Raw genomic sequence first — 23960 nt, forward strand, 5'->3', positions numbered from 1 at the left:
CTAACTCTAAGGGTCTAGGGATAAGAGGAGGGGTTTAAAAATCAGACCCACACAGGCTGAGGAATCGAGGTGAGCTAACCCCCCTTTTCCTGAGAAAAATAGAGGAAAAAGTAGAGGGAGGTCCAAGAAGAATTGACTAACAACAGCTACAACAAAAAAAAGACCTGTTGAAGCAATTTAATCCGGATAGTAGGACCCATACTGTGCAACAAAACACAAAACAACACAATGTGTCCGGTTCTTCCTAAGTACCTCAAAGGCATAGAGAGCTCTTTCTAATTTGGGGGTTTGATAGAAATAAGAGAAACAGGGAGGCGCCTCTCTCTGCCCACCCCACCCCCAGCAAACAAAGAAAAACAAAAGCACCTTGCGCCATTTCCGACTTAGTCTCCTGAAGCCTGGGGCGGGGTGCGCCTTAGGCTTGTGGGGAGCTAAGAAGGGGCGCAGCGTGGGCTGGAGGTGAGGCAGCGCGGGAAGGCTGCGCCGCGGCGCCTAAAGGGTTACTGCGCTGAGCACGGAGCCATCTGGCTGGGTTGGCTGGTTATAACCGCGCAGATTATGTTCTCGGGACACAGAGTTGAAGGATCCTCTCTCCCAAATCGAGTAGCTAAGCGCGCATTCCCCGGGAGAGACCCGCACAGCTATTTTTTTTTTTTTTGGTGGTGGTGATAGGTGGCTGTGGCAGCGGCGGCGGGGTGGGGGAGACTGAATGAACCCGCTCGCTTCCACTTTTCTCTTCATGTCGACTTCTCTGAAAACATTCACACGGATGCCATGGTTACTCCTGCCACGGTAAGGGGACGGGAAGAAGGGTGAGCAAAGTGGGGGTTAAAGAGAAGGAAAGGAGTCTAACTGTTCTGGGGGAGTTTGGGATATTCCAGAGTGAAGTGTTGTCGGATGAGCTCAGCTGCTTGCTACCTCTAGGCAGTTTGCCGACGGTTCTGTGCCCAACTCTGTACCCCCTTTCCCGCTTAACTCCGGTCTCTCTGAGCTCTTGGCTTCACTCTAGAGAAGTTTGGGTTTTGATATTTGGAGTCGTAAAGGGGATCACCCTCACTCTACCTCCCCCACAGACCTCTGTTACCTTCCGGAGTCCCAAGAAAACTCGATCCAAATCTGGGAAAGTGATCACATTTAAGGGACCTGGTTTGGAAGGGGTGTGGGGATTGTATGAGAGGAAGGGGATAATCCAGAAACACCCCTGTCCTTTCACTACAGAGAAATCTCTGCAGCATCCTGTTTAACAAAAGGATTTTTTTTAAAGCAAATCTCAATCGCAGAGTAGAAGTCGCTCTCCCACCCCCCACATACACACATGTACAATCCACTAAATCCCCTCCCCCATGTGGCCCCATAACACCTCCCTCCTCCCCTCTATGTGGGATGGGGGAGGGGAGAAGTCTGTCTTTGACAAGTACAGTCATTTCCCAGTTTGGAGAGAAAGACCTTCCTTATCCTGGAGTACCTGTAGTGTAATATCTCAGCCCTTCCCTAGAACCCTTTCTCTCTTTGTGACCTTTGCCCCCAAACCTTGCGTGAATCAATCTCGTGAATCAATCTCTCATTCTCTCTCTCTCTCTCTCTCTCTCTCTCTCTCTCTCTCACATACACACACACACACACACACACACACACACACACACACACACACACATACACATACACATATATCCTATTCTTGACCTTTTATCAAGCAGCCCCTACCCAACTTCTCCACCATCCCCATGAAATTCCTCTTCTGGTCACTTACTCTACATTTCCAGCTCCTTGAACCCCACATCTGGGTTCCAGGTTTAGAAGATCCAGTCTGCGTTCCGGAGAGTAGGAGGGCACTTGGGCCAGGACATCCAGGAGGATTACCCTTACTGGTTCTCAAAGTCCTTCTAGGAACTTGAGGCAGGGTTGGTTATGTGGGAAAACTGGCAGACCCAAAGGCTCTGAAGAGGTCAAGAAGGTTGAGGGGAGAGTGAAATAAATTGTACTTCTTGCCAAAAGCCAAAAACCTAGTCATCCAAAAATTTGAGAGATACTTCTGTACTGTGGGGAGAAGCAAAAGTAAAAGGACTGAAGAATAGAGTAGGTGGAGTGGGGGAAGGGAACTCTGTGCCTTGGGTTTGGGGTGGGGGGTAGACTGATCTGCCCAGAAGTTTGTAAATGGTTCAGATAGTTTTCATGAGCCATTTCATAATTTGCCTTTTAAATAAAGGGAACTAAAGAATACTGCTTGGACTGAGGAGATGGGGAGCGGTTGACTAAAAAAGGCTTTTTTTTTTGTTGGATCTGTGGGTATTCCAGATGGAGGGAACCGGGAAAAGGAAGACGGTTCTCTTTACCTCTGGTGCCTGGGCTTCTGGTCAGCGACTGGGTAGAGAGAGCTTGGGACCTGGATGGCACCCTTACCCTTGGAGAGGAGAAATCTTCATGTGTTGGAAGTATGGTTTGGGGTTTAGAGGCTTTGGGGGGAAAGCAGGACTGCCCTCTCTCTGTGGAGAAAGAGGAGAAAGGGTTTTCAGGGTGGTGGTGGAGGGCGTTGTTTTTAAGTTCTGCCTGGTTGGAACATGTGCTTTTCAGTAAAGATCTGTCTCCCACTCTGCACGAATAGCAGGGGAGAAAACATCCACTTGTCTACTAAGGACAGAATTGGAAAGTTTCAAGTTTTACTTCCACCATCCCCCACAGAAAACACACTTAGACTTGTACCTTATTCAATTCCTTTGTGACTTAACGCAAAGGAGGCTGAGGGGATAAAGTTTGGAGAGAGAATCTAACTTCTTCTACCTTGTTCTTTAACACATGGACCCATGTGAGGAGGAGACTAGAAATATAGTTGTGTATAAACAAAATGTTGGGAAACAGCAATGAATATTACTAGGGGATATCAATTAAGATTGTTGGCATTAGAGTTTTGTGTAAGAGGATCTGGAAATAAACTGAGTGTATAGGGTCTGTTTTTGTGTCTGAACAGCATATGTGTGATTTGTGGGGAGGGTTGAGGGGACAAAAGTACAAATTAGTTGAATGAATTAAATGCGTAGGCAGAATCAGGCATATGTAAGACTAAAGGTGTGTGTGTGTACACAATGTGTGGCACATAGTAAGAACAATTTATAAAGTCATTTAATTAATTGTGTTTCAGAGGTGTTTGTAGAATGAAGACATGTATAAAGAAAAGAAAGCCAGAGAATATGGGATTATGAGTACAGGCCAAGGAAAAGGCTGTTTTACTTCAGGGAGAGGGAGAGAGATAATTTGGAGACACAAGGCATAGCTTGTGTCTGTCTGCTTAGAGATGTTGAATTAATGTGATGTGGGAGTGTAATGTGTGTGAGGGAAAAGTGGACTTGGGCGCAGGGTTGTTTGCCTGAGGATTACCAAGGGGATGTGTGTAGGGGGTGGGGAAAGATTATGTGAAGAGCAGGTTGTAGACTTTATATGGAAGATGTGTATGATATGTGGGGGTCTGGGCATTGGAGAATTTGGCAGGAATGGCATTGAGGGTGATAAATTGTGGACTCAGACAGATTTCTCTTGGAATCTTGGAGGGCTTATATAGGAAAGGAAGCTGTTTCCAGCGAGATGACTGTTGGGAAGGGTTAAGATGAGGGGCTCACATATAAGAGAAGGATGTTATGTGGGGGTACATTATGGACTTCATTTTGTGGAGGAATTTGGGGAGAGAGAATAGAAGAGATCTGTATGTAAGATGTAAGTGGAAGAAGAGAGCTCATTTTGCTGTAGAGGAGATGCATGTATGTATAATGAATGTTTAGTTTATGAGAGTGCTCCACCATTAATGACTATTCTTCATATGTGACATTTATCCAGTGCTTACTGGGTGGATAGTAAAGTATTAGAGGCTCTGAACATATATAGCACATTGCACCAGCAGCATTGTCTTTGGGGAATAATTTGACTGCTGTAGCATTGCCAAGAGGCCTAAGTATGGCTAGGTGACTTACTGAAGGTCTTCCTTACTTTAAAAAATTTTTCCTTGAGGTATTTATGGATATGTGTGCTAAGAGAACATATCTTTGGCTTTGTGAAAACAGCTCTGTGTCTGTCCCCCAAGATGCTGGTGATATGCATCTCTGTTTTGTTAAAGGAGCAAGGGTAGTAGCATTTCTTGTGTAGGGAGTAGTAGGTAATTATGAATTAGATGTCTGAGCATCTAAGCTAAATAGAGGGTCTGGGATGTTTGGGACTATCTTCTGCCAGTGAATTGAATAAGCAAATCCTAGTGTGTGGTGCCTGGCTAGGAGCATGGGGGAAGCTGACGAGGTGGAGAGCAAAGTAAAGATAAGTGACCTCAGAAGATGTTCATTGAGATTGATGGAATCTGTATGTATGTGGCAGTGAGGGGGGTGGGGTTGTCCAGAGGTAGATATGTGGGAATATTTGGGGTGATATAAATAAGAGTGAATGACTGCTAGATATGTTAAAGGGGGAAGTATTTTACTCAGGCAGCTGTAAAATGGGACTGAATTATCATAAAGGAAACAGGGATGCTGTGTTTCTTTTAGAACTGAATTTGCTTTCAGTGTGCAGTGTAAGATGAGGTGTTTGCTAGATGAGGCAGGGTGCAATAATGGAGAGAACACTTGTTTAGGAAAATAGATCATTAGCCCTCAAGTTCAATCCCCAAAGTGGAGTATGGCCTTGGGATAGCTAATGAGGTAGAAATCAGAAGAATGGGATGATAAATGTAAAAATGTATCAGTGTCAAGGCATGTGACAAAGTATGTTTTTATGATTGCATGTACCTGTGGCACCAAAGGCTGCTGCTGGGGGGAAAAACCTGTGTTACCAGCTAATTTAGCTATGGCATGCCCTGATTTGTATGTGTGTGTATCATGTATGTATTGTATATGTGTGTGTCTATGTGTCAAAAGAGGAACGGAGCAGAGATGTGATATCAGAAATGCGTTTGAATGCATGTAATAATGGCCCTGTTACAAAGGAATTCTGCTGTATTTATTATTGAAAGCTTGCAGTTACACTCATGCTCTCCCCTCCAGGAACGTTTGGTTTTGGCAGAAAAGTCTACTCTTTCTTCTTTAATAAAGATTTGCTGGATTAAGGGCACAAATTTTTACCAAAAGGTTAAAAAAAATGAAAGATATGGAATAACATGGCCATTAATCCAAGCCAGTTAAAAGTGATTGAACTCCTCTTTGATAACCCAGACTGACAATACAGTCTGGGTACCCATCCCATCTCTACTGCTAATTCATTGACCTTGGGCAGATCTTTTATTAAATTTTTCGTGACTTCATAAAATTGATGTACCTAATCCTAGTTTAGTCAGTGAGTCAATAAACATTTATTAAGTACCTACGATGTGCCAGACACTGTGCCTAAGCACTAGGGATACAAAAAGAGGCAAATGACAATCCTACTCTCAAAGAGCTCACTATCTAATATGGGAGATAGTAAGCAAACAGATATATACAGGATATATACAAGTACAATGAAGCTATATAGAGGATAAATAGGAAGTAAGTAAGAGAGGAAGGTAACAGAATGAAAAGGGGTTGGAAGAGGCTTCCAGTAGAAGACAGGAATTCAGGGAAGTCAGTAAGTAGATAGGAGGACAGAGAACATTCCAGTCATGGGAGACAGAGAAAATACCTAGAACTAAGAGATCGAGTGTCTTGTTCATGGGACAGCAAGAAGGCTACTGTTACCACATCAAAGAGTACATAGTGAGGAGTAAGGTGTTTAAGAAGCTCTGAGGATCCATATCCATGGTTTTATGAGTTGCCAGAGTCGAGGTTCACTCAAAAGACAATAGAGAGTCACATGGGGGCATGAGTAGGTTTTAACACATCACCAACAAGGAATTGTACTAGAGAAGCAAAATATAAAATTTAAATACAGATATATGACTAGAAAAGATGAGCTGATCATGGAGGGAAGGGTCTTTGGCTCCGACATTATCCCCACCATGTCAAGTGTTCTAGAAGAGGGTACCCAGCACATTGAGTGAGCACCTGTGGAGGATTTATGGCAGGACAGAGATGAGAGTCACACAGACTGTAAAGGCAGGATGAGTTTTCATCTCTATTTGTGGAGGGAGTACCCATATTGGTGACATCACTGAGGCATTGAAGTGTCAAAGGAAATTGAAGGCCATTACAGGAAGATAACTTCTCTCAGAGGGAAGATACTTTCCCTCCTCTAAGTATGCACACAATAATGGCAAAAAAAGAAAAAGAAAGTGACTTTGGGGGCACAAGAGTGAGTCACTAGCTTGAAGTAGACTTTTTTGAATAAGAGTGGAGCCTATTCAGCTGTACCTAGTTGCTATTATAATTTTTTGTTTGTTTTTGTTTTTCCCTAAGGTCTGGTTGCTTGATAGGCAGAGTTTTGGCTGGTGAGAAGTATTGTGGATGTCAGGTGCTGAATTGACCAATGAGTTGTCTCTTATAAAGTGGGGGTAGGTACAACCTCTTCTCCTGTGGAAGTCCTGGAATCCTGGACCCTGCATTAGGGCCTAGACTGCTGGTCCCTGGGGCAGTCTCTTACCCTTGTGCTCAATGACCATAAATAGGCTTGAGCTGAGCTATATCCAGGAGGCACTAAACCAATTCTGTTGCTTTTCTTGGCGAGGTTGGGCCAATTAAATTGATTGGAAGAGGTCACTACTGATGGGTCTTGCTTCCCCCCCTTGGGCAAGATAGGCCATCAGAGTTTAATTACATAACATTTCCCATCTCTGCATTTTCATTCCCATATGTATTCAATGAACTGGCTTCTTCTCCTCCCCTACTTCCAGGATGGTTAATTGTAATTGAGCCTGCTTTTTCCTGCAGACTTTTCTGCAGCCCTTTTTCTTGAGCTGTGCTGGGCTCCCTCCCGCCTGACGATCTGGAGGGAACGTAAATCCACATGTTGGCTAGAAGTGAGAGAGGGGATCCAGGCTAACTCCCAAGATTTTTAAAACCCACCAACCTGCTCCAAGACATTACCAGCTGCTGTTTTACTCATTAATGAGACAGGCAATTTCTCTGGCATCTGGTAAGTTGAACTAATGACCGCGGTTAGGGTTTTAGATTTAGTTTTATTTAAAATTGAGTTTGTTGGAGTAGAACCAAAACTTCCAGTGCAGGGAAGCTGAAGGCAGTATGTAGTTGTACTGATAAGGTCTGTGCGTGCATCATGTGCAGGGACAGGCATATGTGGGGCAGACTGGGAATTGGGGCATATTTATGTTAGTGGATACAAAACAGCAAAAAGAGGTATACAGTAAGATGGCATTTTGATGGGCTCAGTTTTAGTCACAGGGTTTGTGAGTGGGTGCCTGGTATCAGGTGAATTGGGGTGTGTGTGTGTGTGTGTGTATGTATTTTGCAAGTTACACACCTAAGTTGGGGGAAAATATATACATATATGTATATATGTGTACACACACAGACACACACATGCTGGAGTGGGATGAATGTTGTGAAAAGTTTTGGAAGCTGATTTCACTTTTTAAACTGAAAAAAGTCAGTTGGATTCCTCTTTTGTTTTTATATATTCCCTACAAAGTCCCTAGGGGTATTGCTCTATCTTTTCTTCCCCTTGGTTGAATTCTCTCTTCTAAGAAAAGGAAAATTCAGACAAAAACAATAGAAACAGCCACAAAGTCCAACAGTCCAAACTGCATTTTACATCTCTTGTCCCTCGCCTTTCTACTGAGAGGAAGGAAAGAAGTTTGTTTTAACAGCAGTTTTCTGGGTCTGAGAGTGAATATTACATTTAATAAGTTTGATTCTGTTTTTTTCAGTTGATTGCTTTTGGTTTTGTATCATCTACATTTCCCAACATATCAATCTCCACCTTCTCCCTGTCCCATATAATAAAAAATGTAAAAGGAAAAAATGTTCAGCAAAACTAACTAATAATTCCCAAAAGCCAGACTTTATATGTAGCATGCCCCAGCCATGGCCTCCCATCCCACCTCTAGTTCTTTTAAAAAAGTGGGGAGGTGTCTTCTCCTGTCTCTTCTTTGGGGCCTAGCTTAGTCATTATAATTTCATAGTATTCAGTTTTGATCACTTTGTTGGTGATTCTTTCCATTTACACTGTTGTAGTCATTTGTATATTGTTTTCCTCATTATGCTCAATTCCTCTGTGCATATAGCTTCCCATTCGTCCTCATAACACCATAATATTCTATTACATTCATGTAGTAGAACTTGTTTAATTATTCCTCAGTTGTTGGGTGTTTCCAGTTCTTTGTACTTACAAAAAGTTTTGCTATAAATATTTTGGTGTATATGGGGCCTTTCTTTTTGTCGTTGACTTCTTTGGATTATATGTCTAGCATAAGTATCTCTGGTGCAATTTTAGTAATTTTTGCATAATTTCAAATTGCTTAACAGGTGGTTGGTCCAGTTCACAGATCCAAAAATACCTTAGCATGCCCGTCTTCCAGACATCCCCTTACATATATATTTTTCCCATGTTTTTGTTATATTTAATGAATTACTGTCAGTAAGGTAAAACCTCAGGGTTCTTTTGATTTAAATTTCTCTTTATTAGTAATTTGAAGAAGTCTTTCAAACGATTGTTAATAGTTTTCAGTTCTTATTTTTGAGACTTGTTTGTTTATATCTTTTGACCTCTCATCTATTTGGAATGACTTTAGCTCTTATTTTCTTAAATCTATATCCCTTTGATATTAGAACCTTATGTCAGAGATATTCAATATAAAATTTTCTTACTGCCTTTTATTTTCATTTATGTTATTGTAATCATTTTATATGCCTTCGTAGATCTTTTTTTCTGCTGTGAATCAGTTCAAAGAAGTATTAATATTTATCTTAATTCCTTATATCTGTCATTTCTTATGGAAGAATAATCTATTAACATTTATATACCACACTTTGTTCAGCCAATCCCCAATTTACACTTATTGTGTTTCTAGTGTTTTACCACCACAACAATGCTGCTATGACTATTTTGATTGTATGGAGCCTTTACAAGCTTATTTCCATGATGCGTGTGTTAAAAGACAAGTGTGTGTAAGAATTGTGGGAAGTTGCTTCTTGATGGAATTTAAGGAGGTTATGTCTTGGGACAGGGAGTTAGTGTGTTGTAGGGAACAGAGCACTGGACTTAGAGGCAAGATTTATTAGCTTTTTGATCATGAGAAAGTTATTTAACCTCTCTTAGCTTCAGTTTTCTCATCCATAAAATGGGAATGGTAATAGTACTTGTGCTACTTAACTCACAAGGTTGCGAAGAAAGTACTTTGTAAACTGTCAAACACTATCTACTTTTGAGCAAATATTTTCATTGTTGGGAGGGGGAATGTGAAGTTCGTGACCAGTATATGACTGGATCCCTTAAGATTCCTTTTGGTACCAAGGAAAAATGAAAATCCCACTTTCTGCAAGAAGTCTGTCCTGGTCCACTTTCCTCGATCAGTGATCTCCCCTCTGTATCTTGTTTATTCATTGATATTTGAATGTTGTCTTCCCCTTAGACTGTGAGCTCCTTGAGAGGAGGGACTGTACTTTGCCTTTCATTGTATACCCCAGTGCTTAAATACTAGTTGACTGACTGACTTTGTTAGTTAATTACCTTTAAAAACTGACCCTACTCAACAACCAAGATGGAAAAAGAAAATCCTTTCAAATATTATAACTGACTTTACATAGTGCTTCAAATATATTACCTCTAAGGACTCTTTCATTTAAAAGCCATTGGAACCATATGTACATATCCCTGATCTTCAACAAAAGCATTTTCTTCTGTCAAGGTTTTTTTTTTCTCACATGGTAGGATAAGGGTATCAGCAGTCCACCTTTTGTCAAGAGTTGTCAGGAAGTTCTGGGTGTTCTGGCTCTATTATCTCCAAATAATATAGATTGAATGAAGACCTATCATCCTATCAAGGAAAATCTTTTGAAACTCTTTGTTTAAAACAAAACAAAACAAAACAAAACCTTTCTATTTGTAGCCAAAGTACAACTAGGGAAGAGATAAAGGTTTTGAATAGGAATTGGGTGTTACCTGTTGTGATACTTACTCATCTTCAGGAGATTTTGTTCCCTAGAGCACTATCTCTAAATCTTCTTTTTCTTGAACCTAGACTCCTTTAAGAGTATTTTGAGTCAGAGAGTATGACTGAGCTATAGTTCCCTTGCTTTAGGCAGAGGGAAGGTGGTGGTCAAGAATTGTACTCACCAGTCTGTTAGATAGGGAATTGGTACACACTGATTCCAGTCCTCACTTGGCTGCAGGTCCTTCTCTTAATGCCTCAGTTTCCTATTCATGAAAGGTCACGGGCCAAAAAGGAAGTACAGAGACTGAAATTCACAAAATTTGCATTCTAGTGCCACTTTGGCTGCTAACCAGCTGGGTGACCTTGGACAAGTCAACCTTAGTTGCCTCATCTGTGAAAAGGTGTCAGACAAGTTTATCACTGTGGTCCATCCCAGCTCAGACATTTCATGAGCTATCCCAACCCTCCTACCCAGAAAACGTGAATATGTCTTGTTCAGCACACCTCTTGGCACACCTGGGATTAGCCTCATTTCTTACCTTTGGGGAATGACTGAATCAAAGGAAGACAGGCATGAAAAGAATTTACAGTGGTATTTATCTTGGGCCAAGAATGTTTGTAACTTTGGCTCTGCCTGCAAAGGTTGCATGTGTACAGAACTGAGAGGAGAAGGGTTTGGCTTGTGGTAGTGAGTGGTGCTCCCTACCTTGCTTGTGTGCCTGCCTTTTCAGCACCCATGTCACCTGCCCAGGCCAGCCTCTCCTGCCTTGTTCTAGGAGCTGTGTTGGCTTCTCTCAGTAGGCCATTAGCTGACCCAGGCTCTTCTCACATGTCCCTCAAGTTCTGCTCCACTCATCACTCTCAAGCTCTTTGGTTTAAGGATTGTCACTCAAAAAGAAGAACAATGCTCCTTATATATCAGGATAACCTGTTTCATCAACATGCTACTTTTTAATGTGCAAGACAAATGTTTATATTCTTAGGCTGCCTGCTGGCTGGCATGTGTCAGATCTGGCTTAGCTTCCTTTCTTCTCCACTTCTCGTTTTCCCCTCCTGTTGACAAGAGAAGCTGACCTTTGTTTCCAATATGGGTTATTGATTTAAGTTGCAATTCTCTCCTTGTAGTGCCACAGATTTGAAATGGGACCTCTGGTTTTGATCTAGGCTGCTTATAAGAGGTGTTAAGTCCTAGCATTCAGTAGGTCATCAGATGACAATGCACAGAATTTACCAAGTATGTATATGGAAACTCTTCAGTCTGTCTTTCCAGAATCCAGGGAACAGCTTCTCCTTATCTATACTGCCTGGGTTTTCCCATAAGCAAAACATGGGGTGGATATGAATCAGTTTTATAAAGTACAGGGAAAATCTGTGGTAGGAGCAAGATCCATGTAATCATTGCTCCTGTGAGATCTAAGCAACCTGGGCATTTGCACACTTCCAATATGGCCAGAGAACTCCAGAAATACAGGGTCAAAAAGAGATCTATGGTTATGACCCAATTCCAAAGATGCTCTGAACGTTATGGCCATTGGGTCATTGGCCCCATTCCTTCTTCCACACTCTAATTGTGCCTCGACTTTCCTTTCCCATCAATGTCATATGTAATTTGGAATCTTGTCTTATTTGAAAGTAGAGGTATCCATGAGGATAGAGGATAGAGACCTAGCCTCAGAGACAGCAGATTTATGTTCTGGTCTTGCCTTTATCACTGGTTGTGTGACCCTGGACAGATCATTTAACCTCTGAGTGTTCTAGGCATCTCCTTAAGACTAGATGTTTCAGAGAAGATGCGATCTGCACAGAGTCTCTTCATCCAAGATTCCTTACATCAATGCAATCACAGGCCCACTATTTATTCCTGATTTGAAAGAGTGTAATGCTGTAGTTTCCATACATAGTGGAGTTTTTCTCTCTTTTAGAACATGTGATGCAGCCTGATGGATGACTTTTCAGAGTTGGCTATGTAGGAAGGATTCATCTGGTGTGGGTCTGGTTCTGTCTCACTTAACTACACTTTGTGCTTTGAATTTCCTCCATTAGTCTTACAGTCAGAGCTAGGAGTTCATACCAGGGCTACCAACTCCATTTTTGGCTTACAGTTTGCCCTGATTCTTAGTCTCCTCCTCTCCCTATTTCTGGCTCTTAGTCCCCACCCCCCACCTTGGAATATATAAAAATACATTCACCCAAGGTCTCTATATCATTTTTTGTGTTCATGGTTTGAAGTCCTGAAGCCAGAATACTTCTATCCATGTATCTAGCCTATGGCCAATGTCACATGCTCAACATGACTGGCACTACTGATCATACCCTTGATGTAGCCTTACTCCTCTAGGGTTATAAGGCTTATTTCTTGCTCCTGTTGAGTAAAAGATGACTTGTTCATGGATCTCCCAGCAAGTCCCTACTATGTGGGGAAGAGAACTAGGATTTCTTAAAACCTAGCCCAACTAATACAAATCATACTCTTTCCTCTTAGAAAGGAAGCAAATTAGCTATCTGATCTTGGACAAGTCATTTTACTTTTTTGAAATTGAAACTTCTCATTTATAAAATAATGGAATTAGACTAGGTATACTCTAAGGCACTTTTTAATTATGAAATTATGTGTTCCTTTGAAATACTAAAACTTTAGTAAATTGAGGCCCTCAGTAGTTAAGGAATTATCCAAGGTCACATGCAGAAGGTAGGAGAGCTTGGATTTGAACTCAAACTATAATTCTTCCTCCATTGTTCCTTCCATGGCAGCATACTGTAGATTTTTCTCTAGTCCTAGTTTGTTTAGATTTAAATTTGCTAGTTTGAGTTATTCTTGTCCATTTTTCCCCCGTACCAGTCCTGTGACCTCTTCCCTACAGGAAAAAACATATTTCCCTCCTAATGGCTGTATGATTTTAGACTAACACAACCTGGCTAGGCCTTAGTTGTCTAATCAGGAAAATGGGGCTATAATATCTTTACGTTATACTTCATATGACTGTAGTACTTATCTTTCTAGGGATTTGGGGCAGATCAAAAAAAATGTATGCAAAAGCCTTAGTAGTAAACCTTGAAGCTCTGTACCAGGTGAAACTTAAAACTTCACTAAGACTTTTGGAATACTCAGTATAAGCATTAGATCTTATTATTTTATTATTAATTATTAAGGGCATTGTTTCTTAGGTAATGCCCCTGAATTTCAGGAGGACTTGAAGGAGAGGACCATCCTGGATGGGTTTACAGTCATTGGAGGGAATTTTCGTACTGATGAGCTAGCTCACATTGCTATCTGAGTATTAGAGGGCTAGATTAGAATATCTCCCGAGGTCTTTTCCTCTTCCAAGACGTATGAACCCAAAATGGAGAAGCCAATCATGAATTTTCATGCCACTGGTACTTAGAACCTACTTTGTCTCACATTGACCAGTTTTCCTCTGTTGACCTCAATTCTGCCAACTTTGCCAAACACTCATTCCCTTTCACTATTTAGATTGCTAGAAAGGAGGAAAAATCCACAGGATCACAAGAATGATGTCAGCAGTGTCTTCAGGGCTTGTCTAAGACTTTTGACGGATGGTGTCATTCTCAAATTGAAACAGATCCCTGTGGGTAGCATGTTGATTTAGAAAACCACAAATTAACATTATCTAAGTTGTTTTGTAGTTTTCTTTATTTTGTTAAACATTTCCCAACTACATTTTAATCTGATTTGAATGTATTTGGTTTACCTGTAGTGTTAGACTTACAAAGTAAGTGACATTGACATTTCTTTTGGTGGACTTAACAGGAAAAGTTAAAAATAATTTAAATTCCTTCAGGTCAAGAACCTTATTTTTTTCTCTGACACATTTAGTTTTGGGAAAAATCTTATCATTTTGCATTTTATCCCAGGAGAATAAGGTTCCCTTACAATAACAATAACAACTCAATTTTAGTTCAATTTTCTATTATCATTGTGTCTGTGAAATTTGGGATTTGTGTTTATAGGATAAGGGAGAATTAAGTAAATCTATGTGAATTTATTGCAAATACTATAACATTGGATGGAAAGACAGAAGCCATATGAATATGTTGAAATAATTATGTTGCTGGACAACAAAAATGTGTTTTGATTAAAGAGTGCTCATAGACCTACCTGAGTGGTAAAGGTCTGTATCTTTGATTTTGAAGGGAAAATGAGATTTCACATGTCTGATGCACTGTGTATCAGATTAGAGCACTGCCAGTGACCTCAGATGGTTTGGACAAGATGGTGATATGAGGCTAAGGTTGTGAGCATGCTCCCAAATAGACCAGTATCATTTTCTCAGTTCTCTAGCCAGAGTCTTCAAGTCTTATTCTGACCAGTTATTGGACCAATATGCCCTTTGTCATAATCAAACAATAATGTCTTTCTTTCTATCATTTGCTACACACTAGGGATACAAATACAAAGGTGGGATGATTTCTTCATCCAGGTTGCTTACATTTTACTAGAAGGATACGAGCTAAGTGGTACAGTGGATAAAGCTTTGGCCTTGGAGTCAGGAGGACCTGAGTTCAAATCCAGACACTTACTAGCTGCGTGACCCTGGGCAAGTCACTTAACCCTGATTGTCTCACTAAAAAAAAAAAAGAAAAAAAAATAGAGGGCTACAACATGTTTACAAATATGCACATACAGGATATAAAGGGGAAAAAAACTGTAACTGGAGGAATCCAGGGAGGCCTCTTGAAGGGAATGGCTCTTGAACTGAACCTTGAAGGGAGCTAAAGGTGTTAGGAGTCAGGGGTAAGAAAGGAAAGCATTCCAGGGAGGGAGGATATGGAGAGAATCCTGTGCAAAGGCACAGATTCCAGAGTGTGATGTTGTGTACGAGGAATTAGCAAGTATGACAATATGACTGGAGTGTAGAATGTGAGGAGGAGTGGTATATCATCAACCTGGAAAAGTCAGCTGAAATCAGATGGTGAAAGGCTTTAAATGCAAAACAGAGGAATTTCTATTTACATCTTAAAGGCACTGGGGAGCCACTGTAACTCCTTGAGCAGGGGAATGAAATGGTCAGACTTGTAATTTAAGAATATCCCTTTGGCTTCTGGGTGAAGGATGGATTTTTACTCTCTATGTTTTAGGAAAAGGGAAGAGACTAGATTTGAGCATGGCTCTTTGGAGGTTGCCCAGGCAAGGAGTGATGAGGGCCTGAACTAGGATAGTTGTGGTGGGAGTAGAGAGAAGGGAACAGGTGGCAGATGCTGAGAAGGTAGATTGAGTAAGACTTGGCAGTTGATTAGATATGGAAATGAGTGAAAGTCAAGAATTGAGGATGAGTCTGACTCCTAGGATACAAACTTGGCTGACTGGAAGAATGACAGAAGATGGGAATGGGAATTAGTAAGATCAACAAAGAAGAAGAGAGGGCCCAGGGCAGAATTCTGGGGTATACCCACATATAGATGGCACAACATAGTTGGTGGTCCTGCAAAGGAGATTGAGAAAGCAACTGTTAGATCAGATAGGGAGGGAGAGAGCCATGACAGAACAATATCATGGAAACCCAGGGAGGAGAAAGCATCTAGAAGGAGGGAACTATCAATAGTGTCACCTTAATCACAGAGGTCAAGAAAGATGATAAAAAGCCATTTGATTCAGCAAAATAAAGAAATCATTGACTTTGAAGAGATTAGTTTTGAGTGGTGGGGATGGAAGCCAAATTCCAAGAGGATTAGAAAATGGAGGAAATACCTTTTTTCTAGGAGTTTGACTATGGAAGGGAGAGAGAAGAGAAAGAAGATGAGAGATTGTGGGAATGTCAGGATCAAGTAAAAGGCTTTTTTATTTTAAAATTTTGTGATAGAGAAGAGCTAGATTTGTTTATATCAGGAAAGGATTCAGTGGATAAGGAGAAGTTGAAAATTACTAAGAGAGAGGGAAAAAATAATTAAATGAGGAAGCTGCCAAGGGAGATGGGGGCCGGGTATCAAAGACTGAATGAGAAAGTGATGTTGGTAAGAAGGAGCATCTCTTAAAGATTGAAATAAAGTAGAAAAGAGAAGTGTTAGGTAAGGCTTCTGCTGATAGGGAGGTTGGAGTGGGAGTGGAGGGTTGAAGAAAAGGTTTAGAATAGCTACTGTAAGGAGTGTGGTAGAGAGTTGTATAATTTCCTGTGGTGTCCTGCAGCATGCATGCAGGCTTGGAGAAGGCAAAAACTTTGTAGATCTAGCTCTGAGAAGGAACCATAGAGACCATCTAAACCAACCATCTCGTTTTATAGATTAGGAAACTTAGACCCAGGGAGTTGAAGCTACAGGGCCCAAGATCATATGGCTAGTTAGTGTCAGAGGTGGGATTTGAATCCAGGTCCTGTAATTCCAAAGTCAATGTTTGTTCAGGGTTACTATTTAGAGTTTAGTGATAAAGAGGACTAGAGTCTTAAATGTAGGGTAAAATGTAAATTTGAACTTATTAACCAAAGGGTCAAGATTTTTTTTTTTGGCAACTAGGGTTAAGTGATTTGCCCAGGGTCACACAGCTAGTAAGTGTCGAGTGTTTGATCTGAGGCCGGATTTGAATTCAGGTCCTCCTGACTTCAGGGCCAGTGCTCTATCCACTGCACCACCTAGCTGCCCTCAAGGGTCAAGATTTTTAAGGGAAGAAAGTGAGACCGTAGTAGGAGCAGTAGCCTGAGAAAGCAGGAAAGAAGGCAGAGTGATGGGAAATTGTGGTGAGGATGGAGGATAGGTTTAGGAGAGATGGCAGGATAAGCTAAACATAAGTGGGACTGGATGAGAGCATGGCGTATGTAGTGGACAGAACATTGACCCTAATATTAGAAGACTTGGATTTGAGCATCAGTCTACTACATACTACCTGTGGGATATTGGCCAAGTCACTTAACCTCTAAGTCTAGGTTTCCTCATCTGTAGACTGTAGATGCACATGAACTATTAGCTTATGGATAGGAAGGAGATTGCATGAGGATCAAATGAGATAATATAAATGCTTTGTTACGATAAAGTTCCATATAAACGTATATGGCTGCTGTTATTATTTATTACTCGAAAAACAGCTAAAAATCCCAAGGTTGCACATAGGTTAAAATCAGAAAAGGAAAAAAAGAGTGAGGCTGAAAGAATAGCAGTGTTTACCTTTGAAATTAAGATATTTATTGAGAAAAGGCATATTAAGTAGAATTGACATATTTAGCAGTTTCTGTGAACAAGTCTATAGGTACATGTGTATATCTTACAGAACTGTAATGAAAGAGGAAATATAATCGATAAATGGAAGACTAAAGGAATGTGCTTTAGGCAGTGCCCCATCACAGTACTGCTGCCACTGAGTTTTCCTCATCACTGTCTTCTCATATGCTGTGAATGTCCATTTTTGATTCAGTTACAGACTGCCATCTACTGTCCACTTCTGTCCAATGAGTCCGTCTTCCTCAATGTACTGCAAAGTTATCCCACCATTGTTAACATGCTGTATTTTAATTGGTCCAAGAGATCATGCTAAAAACATCTGGGTCTTATTTATTTTGGAGAGTTTTTTAAAAAAATTAATAAAACCTTTTGATTTTCTTTTGCCTACTCCAAAGAGAAGTCATTGAAAGTGGATCTCTCTGTTTCCAGGTGGTTTTTAGAGGGCTAATGATTTCTTAAAAAAATTTTTTTATAGCTATTACTAGGTTTAACATACTTGTCAGTTCTTATGATGAACACAGAGTTCAGTAATATATGATCTGTGACCACCAGGAGCTTACAGTCTAATTGAGGAGACAGGTAATCAAGAAACACTAGGTACTTAATAAAAGTACCCACTTAAGTGCAAGGTATATATTGTATACCTGATATTTGTAGAGTGCTTTCCTCACAACAGCTCTAGGAAGTTGATTTTTTTATAAGTATCATTTTCATTTTTATAGGAAACTGAGGCTTAGAAAGTGAAGGACCTCACCCAGCTTCACATAGCTATTTGAATGTAAAGATAAGAACTAGAACCTAGGTTCAAGCTCTCCCTGCTCCTCCTTATTCACCCCCTGGATTCCCCAACTTCCTTCAAGTTTTAGCTAAATTCTATATTGGAGAACAAAGGACAAATACCAACAAAAAATCCTGCCTTCTACTGGAAGCTTTTCTCATTCCCCCTTAATGCTAGTACCTTCTTTCTATTGACTGTTTCCAATTTATCCTGTATATAGCTTGTTTGTACAAAGCTGTATGCATGTTATCTCTCCTGTTAGACTATGAACTTCTTCCTTGAGAACAGAGGGCTGTCTTTTCCCTTCTTTGTATCCCCAGCCCTTAGCATAGTGTAGCAGTGGTTAAGTGACCTACCCAAGGTCACATAGCTGGTAATTGTCTGAGGCCAGATTTGAATTCCGGCCTTCCCAATTCCAGTGTAGCACAGGCACACAGTGGGTGCTTAATAAATGTAAAATGACCTGTAGTCCTCATTCCATCATGCCATGTTGCTTTCTCCAAAGAGAGACACACTTTAGCTTAATACACAGGATCATATTCTTAGATCTCATTTTCTGGATGAAGAAAAACTGAGTCCCAGAGAAGTAACAACTTGTTCAAGGTCACACATATAGTTCATGAAAGATCTGCAATTTGAAATCAGGTCCTCTGAATACAAATCTAGTATTCTTTCCTACTTTGCTGCTTCTAGCACAGCATGATTGGTATGGATCAGTGGTGTCAAACTCCAGTAGAAAGGGCAGGCCAGATATTGACTTGGAAAACCACAAATTAACATTATCTGTGTGGTATTATATTTTAATATATTTTATTAAACATTTCCCAATAACATTCAATCTAGTTTCATAGTCAGCTGGAAGTCTGACATCTTTGGTATAGATGATAGATGTACAGGGATTTAGAACTAGGGTTAGCAAAATCCCTTGACCAACCTGTTTGTTTGTTTTGTAGTCCATGAGACAAGAATGGGTTTACTTTTTAAAATTAAGTTTCATTTTATTTAAAAATGTAAAATGACTGGACCCTACAAAAATAGGCAAATAGGCAAAAACCCAAAGTTTGTTGGTCCCTGGTTTAGAAAATAAGAAGATCACTGGGTTAGGAAGATCAAAGAAAGTTTTGCTTGAAAACTTGGAATTTGCTCTTATTTCCAATGATTTGTTGTGTTTGTTAAGAGACTAAGGTGGTATCTTTACCTGATAAGGTTGTTTCTGCTTTTCAATAGATCATTTGATTAACAAAGGTTCTTCTTTTACTAGTCATTTTCTGAAAAGATAATGCTCATGGCAGATCTTGAATTTCGGAGCACTTGGCTTCTGAACCCTCTCAGAAATTCCTTAGCATGGCATTTAAGGCCCGTCCTAATCCGGCTCCAGACTTATTTCACATTACTCCCTTTCACACATACTCTGCATTCCAGACAAACTAGACTACTAGCTGTTCCCTGATCTCATCTTGACATCTTTTCCCTCTCTCTTCTTGCAGGTCTCCCACCATGCCTTAAATGTGCTCTTCTTTCTCTCCCTATTGAAATACTTCAATTGTTTGAAATGCTACCTCCTTGTGAAAGCTTTCCTGATTTCCACATCTGTCAAATAAAATTTGATTTCTCTTTTGTCAGGTTTCACGAGAATATTTTGTTTAAATCTCTCCTTTGTCCCTGTTACATTTTACCTTGCATTATATCCATGCTTTGTTGCTGTACATTAGATTGTAAGTTCTTTTGAGACAGTAACTTTTGTTTCTCCTTTTTCTATCTACAACCTTTAATACAAGATCTTGGATATAATAGGTAGTTAATAAATATTTGTTGAATTGAACTGGATTTTCTGTTATTAGTGTATACCTAATATAAAAAATATAACAGGTAGTATTTGTATAGCATCTAAAGCTAATCACTTTACAATTATCTCATTTTTTCCCTCACAACAGCCCTGGGAGGTAGGTGGTATTATTATCTCCATTTTATAGATGAAGAAACTGAGGCAAAACAAGATTAAGTGACCTACTCATGGTCACATAGCTAGTAATTGAGGCCAAATTAGAATTTATTTTTCCAATCCAGGCTCAATATTATCTCCTGTACCACCTGGCTGCCCAGATCCTGCTCTGTCGATGTGGGAGAGGTGGTGGAGAGAGGGAGCAGATTGATTTTTCTGTTTCTGCTTCTATCACATTTATTCCTTGGCCTTTAAAATAACACTCCTTGTGGTATGTGGATCAGAGAAGGTTAGAAAATTGTCTTTAGATGAATGAAATTCAAGTGGAGAGCAGGTGAAAACAGTGAAAATTTTTGTATTTCTATCTATATCTTTTTAGAAAATTGCTAAGTTTTTAGGGGACAGTATCTCATTGATCAAATATGGGTTGATTGATTTATGACCCCCCCTGCCTACTATAGTACATTGCACATGGTAAGTTCTTAATAAATGATCGCTGATAGATTGATAGTAGATCCTGAATAAACATTTGTTGAACGAATTATTCTTAGTCTGTTCCCCATTTGTTTTGGGATGCTGCCATTTTGGGGATGGATCTAGGCAAGTAATTTTACATTTCTGGGTCTCAATTTTTTCATCTGTAACATGAAGCTCTCTGACTGTATGGTTTCTAATATTCCTTCCAGCTCTAAATCCTACAATGAACATTATTTGAATTAACAAGTTCACATCATTTAGACCTGAAAGGGATATTAGCAGTTAACTAGTTCACATTCTCCATTTTACAATTCAAGTTATTGAGGGTTGGAGTTGTGAAGAGGCTGCCCAAATTCACACAGTCAATTACCAAGAGATACAGATTTTGAACCTAGGTCCTTGGACACCAAATGCAGTGTAGTTTTGACTATACCTTACTAACTCAATTTAGTAAACAGGATTATAGAATAATAGATCCAAACTGGAAAGGACCTTATTATGTCATCTAGCTCAATTCCCCCATTTTATAGCTAATAAAACTGAGAGGCAGAGGAGGTAAGTGAATTGCTCGGTGGTCTCACAGGTCATGAGTAGGAGAATGGAAATTTGAACTCTGATCCTTTTATTTCAGAACTTTTTTTTATGCTGCCTTACATGTTTATTAAGTTCTTGCTATGTACAGTCTTTCCTGATACACCTAGGTCTAGTGTCATTCAGTGCCTGATATAACTCACCCCAAGCTTCATAGTATCACAGAATTTTAGCATTGGAATGGGACATTGGCAGCCAGGTCTAGCCCACACCTGAAAAAGAATCCCCATAGTAGCTTGCCTGAGTCGTTGGTTAGCCTATGCTTGAAGACTTCCAGTGAGAAGGTACCATGCCAGTCCATTTCATTTGTAGGAAGATTTTCCTGACTTCAATGCTCATTTAGTCTGTTTGTAACTGTAGCAGGTAGGAGGACTCATTCTCATGCTTGTGTATTTCCCCCTTAATTAATACAAATTTCATCATATTTCTCAACTAATCAACTAAACTCAGAGGTACCACTCATGTTCATCAAATACTTCAGAGAAATTTCTCTATGATTTCCTTAATCTCTCAAGATTAAAAAATTAGTTATTGAACACAATTTATTAATAACACAGCCAATAATAAAAATAGACATAATTATTTACAATATTTTAGCTATGAGAAAAATCACAGCCATTCACCTCAAGCTTTCATTGTAACTGAAGATGGCTTCCCTTCATTTTTGAGTACATAGTCCCACATCATTTAGTTCATTCAAGATAATAGACTCCTTTTAGAAGGATAAAATTTATAGTGGTTTCACAAAGAAGACATCACTGTCTTCTCTCTCATTTCTCTAGCTTATCTTCAGCCAGGAAAATAACTTCTTAAGCTTCTCTCAAGTCTCCAATCTTAAATTTTTTTTAAATATATATTTTTTTCTGAACATATACCAAATCAAACAAGCATGTCCATGTACATTGTAGCACATATGGAGAGGATTGTACATGCAACTATGAATCTCTATTATGCAGCACTTGCTGTTCTTTTTAAGTACATAATAAATTCATTGTGTAACTTTCAAAGCTATCCTGTCAAGCCATCACTCAGTGGTATTTCTTTAGACTCACTCCTCATAAAGTTCTCTTTATGAAATTTCTTCATAAAATATCAGTTAACAGTTCTAATAAGAAAGAAGTTTCTCCTTGATTTCTTTCTATCTGGCTTCTCCATAGTTTATCTCGTGGATCCTCATAGATTCAAGTTAATCACACATATTTTTCTTGACTCCACAGGAAGAAGCCTCTCTTAAAATGACAGTTACAGTTGTAACTGTTTTAGCTTTGCTGTTGAAAGGACAGTAACTGTTTCTATAGCCTTGGTAGAGGAGACACTTTTGAAATAGTGGCTACATAATTTCTGGAGCCAAACAGAACGAATCTAAACCCTCCATAAAAGAAGGCAGCTATCATGCCAGTCCCTCAGGTTCCCCTTCCCTTATAATGTTCTTTTTCTCCAGACGAAACATACTTTGTTTTTTCAAATCAAGTTTACATGGCATAGACTCAGGGCAATTCACCATCTTCCTAAACAGAGGTGCCCAGCACTGAACATAGTACCCCTGATATAGTCTGCACTGGGCAGAGTACAGTGGTACTATGCCCTTCTTATATTGGATCAGATAATCTCAGAGTAGGAAGGAAATTTAAAGGTCTAGTATAGAACAATCAGTATTTGAACTCTGCTCATTCAATCATTTCCAAATCTACATAGCCAATTTCTCCATATTGTCTGCAAGTATAGCATGAGACACTTCGTCAAATGAAATATAATTCTAATATTTCTACAATAATCCCCTGACCTACTTGTGTAGTAGCCACATTCAAAAAAGGAACCAGAGTGTGCTATACTAGATGAAGATCACAAGTTTTCCTTTCTAAATATCCACAAGCTACTCTTTTAATAATCCTCTCTAGAATGTTGCCAGCAAGAGAAATCAGCTTCCCTGGCTTACAGTCTGAAGACTTTACTTTTTTTTTTCCTAATCAAGATATTGGCTCTTCTCCTTTCCTACTGCATGTCTCCCATTCTCTACAGTTTTTCAAAGTTAGTTAATAGTGTTTCAACAGTCTCACAGGATAGCCATCAGTTCTTTTTATAACCTGAGATAATAGGTAAGTTCTTGCAGGTTTGGAGGTAAGCTTCATCTCATCAAGGGCAGCTGAATATTCTCTTGCTAAATCCTTGCTTGGGTTTCAACCGCATGTTCCCAATTTTTATCTGACCTTTCTTGTAAGATCTTCTCTTTGATGGGGAAAACAGAAGTAAAGTAAGAATTGAGTATTTGGACCATCTCTCATTTACTATAGTTTTTGTCATAAAGGTCTTGATGCTAGTAATTGATAGAAGAATGGTAATACCTTACCATGTGTCCTACCGTAAAATTTACAAAGCATATTCACATGTATCTCTCATTTGATTCAGTCTACAATAGTGCTTACATAGGCTTATCTTGCTGTGTCTTTTTGGTGTGTGGGGCTCATAGAGGCTAGAGAAAGCTTTTTCTTTTCTTCCATAGTTCAGCCTTTTCTTTTTGTACTTACCAGCATGAAAATCCCCCATGTATATATTTTCATGCTCCTGTCTTTCGATGCCTCTCTCTATGTGGGTGTTATTTTGGGTTGTGGTCTATTAGTGAGTCTAAGAAGTCAAGTTTCAGTTGGGTTGGGTTACTGGTGGGAAGACCTCAGCCAGGCATTCTAATCTTCTAACATTTCCCTTTTTTTGCTTTTTTAAAAATCAAGATTCATCTACCCTCTCCAACTCAATGATGTTTATCCCCACTCCCTTTGGGGGGCTACTGTATAAGGTTACACTGTCTGCAGTAAGTTTCATGAGTACTACATGGCAGAGGCACAGTTGAGGATGGAATTATCAGGAAACCTTTTTAAAAATGTTTGTTTTTAATTTGGAAAACAGTTCACATTTATGTAGCACTTGAAGATTTATAAAGCACTTTTCTCACAATAACCTTGTGAGGTGGAGAAGTGGCAGTGTTCCTGCTTTACAGATGAGGAAACTGAAGTTCAAAG

General features: G+C 39.7%; 1 protein-coding gene across 2 annotated transcripts in view; it reads left to right on the forward strand.

The window, feature by feature from the left end:
* The first annotated feature begins 397 nt into the window (after positions 1–397).
* The window catches only part of NTF3 (neurotrophin 3), a 135329-nt gene continuing 111766 nt past the window's right edge, over positions 398–23960 (forward strand). Inside the window, exon 1 of one of the 2 annotated variants that reach the window (XM_020994392.2) lies at positions 398–792. Coding sequence is in view for 1 of the 2 variants with exons in the window: in XM_020994390.2 (XP_020850049.1) it covers positions 775–792 (18 nt within the window). In the remaining variant the exon portion in view is untranslated. The remainder of the gene's footprint in view (positions 793–23960) is intronic. The other variant, XM_020994390.2, reaches the window with a different exon arrangement.

The sequence above is a fragment of the Phascolarctos cinereus genome, unplaced genomic scaffold, assembly GCF_003287225.1.
Source record: "Phascolarctos cinereus isolate Bilbo 61053 unplaced genomic scaffold, phaCin_HiC Scaffold_1;HRSCAF=81, whole genome shotgun sequence".
Taxonomy (NCBI): domain Eukaryota; kingdom Metazoa; phylum Chordata; class Mammalia; order Diprotodontia; family Phascolarctidae; genus Phascolarctos; species Phascolarctos cinereus.